General features: G+C 37.4%; 1 protein-coding gene across 1 annotated transcript; it reads left to right on the plus strand.

Moving 5' to 3' along the window:
- The first annotated feature begins 1,799 nt into the window (after positions 1–1,799).
- On the plus strand, positions 1,800–4,571 carry LOC127649237 (BMP and activin membrane-bound inhibitor homolog). Its single transcript, XM_052134249.1, has 3 exons — positions 1,800–2,497; positions 3,017–3,298; positions 3,512–4,571. The coding sequence occupies exons 1-3, from the start codon at positions 2,422–2,424 to the stop codon at positions 3,925–3,927; spliced, it is 774 nt and encodes a 257-aa protein (XP_051990209.1). The 5' UTR covers positions 1,800–2,421; the 3' UTR covers positions 3,928–4,571.
- The last annotated feature ends 912 nt before the right edge of the window (positions 4,572–5,483 follow it).

The following is a 5,483-nucleotide window of genomic DNA, read 5'->3' on the forward strand; positions in this document are numbered from 1 at the left end:
TGCTTTTGTGCTTTGCCAGGTTTACTTAAAGGGAGGGTGACCAGACCTTTAAAGGTCCAAAAAGCACAAAGGCAACAAAAAGTGATTCATAAGTCTCCAGTAGTTTAATCCATATCTTCAGAAGTAAGAAAAGGATCAATATTTAAGTCATTTTTTCTATAAATCTCCACTTTCATTTTCAAAATGTGAAAAAACATTTTGTGGAGATTAATAGTAAAAAATTACTTTTTATTGATGGGTGATTTTGAAATATTGATTCGTATCTCACCCACACTTCTCACTCTCCCACACTTTTTCTGAGATTGGAGTTTGTCCATGTCTGCCCTCTTGTGGAACATATTTTCACTTGCATGTGAAATAAGACAATGCAGGGACCAAGGACATGTTTACATTTCTGTTTACAGCAGAATGTTCAATGTTGCAGTTCATTATCTTTCATTATTCACTCAAAAAACAGTTCCTAACTCCCTAATTTAATGAGATTAGTCTTCTATCCACTATAAATTATTTTGTGATCTCAGAGACACCAGAGAACATTTTTGTTATTGTAAATAATCATTTTATTTATTTCAAACCATTTTCTGTGAATGCATTTTAAGTTTTAGTATTTCAATACATGAATCTTAAAGGGATAGTTAACCCAAAAATTTTATCATTTACTCAGCATCATGCCATCCCAGAACACAAAGATTTTTAGATGTGTATCTTAGCTTTGTTGGTCCTAACAATGCAAGCGAATGGTGACCAGAATCTCCAAAAATCACATAAAGGCAACATAAAAGTAATCTATATGACGGTTTAATCCATGTTTTCAGAAGTGATATGATAGGTGTGAGTGAGATACAGGTCCTTTTTTAACCATAAATCTCCACTTTATCTTTCTTCTTTTGTTTTTGGTGATTTGCATTCTTTGTGCATCACCACCTACTTGGCAGGCAGAATAATGTGTAGTAAAAAAGGACTTAAATTTTGATCTGTTTCTCACCCACACCTATCATATCACTTCAGAAGACATACATTAATCCACTGGTGTCTTATGAACAGTCCGGCTCTTCAGGACCAAGTTGTTTGATGGTCAAATTGTCTTGAATTTGCTGTCGAAACAACACTTTGTTACACATAGTCATCATTGGTGCTCACTTTGTTTGCTATCTGTCACATAGTTATACTAAAGTTACCTTTGGTTTGGCACTACGTTTATGGGCAGATATATTTCTTCCCCAATGGGTCTCAATAAGGGCTCGTTGCAGTACCATATTTGACCAAAGATTTCCATTGGAAAATCTGAGGGGCACTGTGGAGTTTGTGAGGGCAGCAGTCTTTCTGCCTCACATGCTTGAATATCTATATTAAACACTGAAGCTTTCAGCTACTTTACAACTTAAAAATAGGATAAAATCTTACACTAGGCCTGCTTTTAAATACACATGCCCGCATTTTTAACATTTACTGGCAAACAAATTACATTATTGGCAGTTTATGGTATGGATCTATGTTTTCAAGCTGCGCCTGAATATGGATTATGTGATTTTTGGAGCTTGAAAGGCCTGGTCACCATTCACTTACATTGTGAAGACCAACAGAGCTGAGATATTCTTCTAAAAGCCTTTGTGTTCAGCAGAGGAAAGAAAGTAATATGCATCTGGGGTGGCACGAGTGTGAGTAAATGATGAGAGAATTGGGTGAACTATATCTTTAATTATTAAAAATTATTAAATTCAAAATATTAAAATCATAATACTTCATGATTGGGAGTGTTGCTGTTTTAAGGTATTTTTCTGAAATTGTCATGCCTACTCGGCAGGTAACACCGAGTGTAAAAGCTTTAAAAAAAAAAATCTGTTTGCCTTAAATCAGAAGAAACAGTTGTATTTACTATAACTTTTTTCACAGCATAGGGGTCACTAGAACCCTAAACAATGAGGAAGTCAAGTCAATTCCTACAGAACATGACTGTGCTGTCGATGGGCACATGGGGAGGGAACAGTCAGTCACAGCTTCTACATGCATGTCAGTGAACAAGCCCCACTAGCCCAATGACTCTCTCTCATTCTTAAGTCTTCAACGTTTAAGAGTGCTCAAGCGCAGACTACATAAGACGTTGTCCGTTTGAATAGTTGTCGAGCTTGAATAGTCTTGCTTTGTACCTTTAACAGAAAATGGATTATGTCTAATATGGACTTTTAATGTTTGTTCAAACAACAGCACTGCTGTTTTTCTGCGCGCAGATGATTTAATCTGGAGTTTTGAAGAGCCGCGAAGACCGAGTCAGGATGTGATCATTTCCAGCCAAACATGGTCCGAGAAGTATTGAACAGAGCGAGTTGGAAAACGTTTCTGACAGTAATGCAGTCTTAATTGGTGTAAAGTCCGTATCGATGAAAAACTGAAACTGTGGAAGAAAGGTTTTTTTTTTCTCAAATGGAGCGGCACAGCAGTCTCGTTTCCATTTGGCTTCAGCTCGAGCTTTGCGCCATGGTTGTTCTTCTCACTAAAGGTGAGTGAATGGAGCACGTATTAGCCTAATTATACATTTAATTGGTTTAAATGTTAATAATGCTCACCGCGTATTCACAAGCCGTTAACATAGTGACAAAGTTATTATTATGCAGTAATTACAATGTAATATGTACACTAATGTAAAGTGTAACCAAAAGATCTCTGAATATCTCATTGTTTTTCTTCAATTCATATTCATCTATTAATATGTATTAGATATGCCACTTTTTTAGGTATTGCATTGCTATTAATCATCAGTATCTTTACAAAGGTCCTAAAGAACTTTCCTAACATGTAACCAGTCATTTGCCAAAAGTGCATCATATGAAATGTAAATAATGATTAATAATATACAGCAATGTATAATGATAAATAAATGTCACATCAGTTTGGAGCTCAGTAATTAATTTAATGCTAACTCTGTTTACAGTTGTGTGTGAAACTTGTAAAGAAGTGCATTTTATCAGTACATTAGTCTTAGGCAGGACTTTTCTAAACATTTATTTTGTTTTAACAGGAGAAATACGATGTTACTGCGATGCTCCCCACTGTGTGGCTACTGGTTACATGTGCAAATCGGAGCTGAACGCCTGCTTCACACGCATCTTAGATCCTCAAAGCACCAAGTCTCCACTCTCTCACGGGTGTTACGAACCTCTCCTGAACTCAGGAAACATTTGCCATCCAGAGTCAACCTATGATACCATCCATGGACCTGCTACACTTCAGTGTTGCAGTGAGGATATGTGCAATTACAGAGGCTTGCAAGATCTAACATACAGAGGCGGAGAAAGTCATGGTATGATGATATCTTAATAAAATAAAAGTGTTCTTTAGTTATTGCTAGGGATAGACCGATACGGTGACTGATATTTGGCAATTCTGAGATAATCTGAAGCTGAAGTATTACATTTAGCCCTTTGCTCGTTTGATGAAACTACCTCTGTCAGTGCATTTCTGTAATATTTTCATAGAGACTTGACAATATACGTATAAATCTGTTCTTATTCAGACAGAAGTCGGCATCAAACCGAAGGCATCCGTCACGTTGTAGCACGACTACAGGAAATCCCTTCCTCCAAAGAGGTATGGTTCCGTGCTGCGGTCATCACCGTACCCATCGCTGGTGGCCTCATCTTGGTCCTCCTCATCATGTTGGCTCTGCGCATGCTCCGCAGTGAAAACCGGAAACTGCGGCAACAACGGCGAGAGATGCTCTCCCGCCTTCACTACAGCTTCCACGGCCAGCACCTCACCAAGGGTCATATTACCAAACTGGACCTTGAGTGTATGGTGCCAGTGGGAGGCCATGAGAACTGTTGCCTGAGCTGCGACAAGGTTTGGCATTCTGACCTTAGTAGCCAGAGACTTCTATCGTTGGTTCACTGGGGAAAGTGCAGTGGCCGAGGGAAGCTGGAGTTTGTCTGATAGCTTTGGAGTTTGTTTTCCTTTGTGGATTTGGAAAGGACTCATTGGGCTAAGACTTTTTATTTGAACCCTTCAAAAGGAGGTACTGCAAGCAAGAAATTAAAAGAGAACACTTGAAAGCATCAACCATATAGTTGTTGCTGTTGAAGCACTTTACTTGAATTAGAGGCTTGAGGAAAAGAGAGACTGTTTGTATTATTGGCTGAGACAAGGAGCAACTTCGTACTGGTATTCTTTCTTATAACCGAAGGATTCCAAATAAGTTTAAAAATTTGCACTTTTTGTATAAAGAAACTATGGTTGATTTGATTTATTAGTTGTGTTAGACTAGTGGGTGGAGGATGACCTCTTGTGTGTGAATGGCTCTGTTCCAAAACCTAGTTCGCTTCCTACATAGGTAGCCATTTATGGCTACGTTCACATTAATTTAGAAACACATTTGAAAATTGATTTTTTTTCCAAACACTGTCTGTCCACACTGCTGTTTTCCATAAGTTTCTCATCCACATTGAATTGTATAAAAACTCGTAAATCCCCTTTCCGTGTATACAACAAAATAGCCGTTCCATGTATTGTCTGAAGCGCAATTGTCCTCATGTTCTGTCACTGGACAGCAATTCAGAGTAAACTTCCTGCAAAGTGAAGGTTGTACAAAGTAAAATTGATCTTTAACAATGCTATCAAAGTGAATAGCAGGCACAACAATGGCACTACAATTTGGGATGCCATCTTGAGGTGAATGGATCACATGATTGTGTCACATGACAACAAAGACATCATCGTTTTCAGATATCTCCATTTTCCCTTTCCACACTACAATACTAAGTTGGCATTTTCAAATGTATCCACTTAGGAGAGCGTTTTTGAAAAGCTTGGTTTTTGCTGTCAAAAACAGTTAACGGAAGACCAAAACGTTTATGAAAATGTATTGGTGTGGACGTGGTCTAAGGCATCATAGCCTAAGCTCCTGATGCAAAGGCTGTTCCAAAAAGTAGAAGCATGTCAATTATTAATTGACTTTCAATTTCATTCAATACCGTGAAGTATTTATAAAAATAGTTAAACTTAATTTAAATGGACTGTTTTACCAAATATTTGTATGTTTTTTTTTTTTTGTTTATGAGAATATCATGTTGTTAGCTTATCAACATGCTTACATAAACATTTACTGGAATAAATTATTAGTTGAGTCTCCAGTGCATTTTGTGTGTGCTAATACCAAATTAGCCACTTATGAGGTTCCATTTCAGTTAGTTAAGCTGCCTTAGAGGGCCATACACAGAATTTGTTTTTGTGTCTGTCTATGCACTTTTTCCATTGTTTTTCTTTGTAAACATGAGCTAGATGGAAATTTTTGTCTCAAAGGTCAATTGCATTTACCTTCTTCTTTGTTGCGACCAACATTTTCCCTCTAAGTTTGCATTTTTACTCCAATGGCGGTTAGGGTTAGGATTTGGGGCTAGAATTGCTAAAATATGCATTCCACTTTATTACATCATTAACAGTTATTAACAGAATGCTTTTTGCACATTCTCTCTCTCTGGATATTTCACCCA

Source organism: Xyrauchen texanus, chromosome 9, assembly GCF_025860055.1.
Source record: "Xyrauchen texanus isolate HMW12.3.18 chromosome 9, RBS_HiC_50CHRs, whole genome shotgun sequence".
Taxonomy (NCBI): Eukaryota; Metazoa; Chordata; class Actinopteri; order Cypriniformes; family Catostomidae; genus Xyrauchen; species Xyrauchen texanus.

Coding starts and splice junctions, on each gene's coding strand:
- LOC127649237 (XM_052134249.1), top strand. CDS start 2,422: ATGGAGCGGCACAGCAGTCTCGTTTCCATTTGGCTTCAGCTCGAGCTT. Junction 2,498..3,016: donor GGTTGTTCTTCTCACTAAAG/GTGAGTGAATGG, acceptor TTGTTTTAACAG/GAGAAATACGATGTTACTGC. Junction 3,299..3,511: donor CAGAGGCGGAGAAAGTCATG/GTATGATGATAT, acceptor GTTCTTATTCAG/ACAGAAGTCGGCATCAAACC.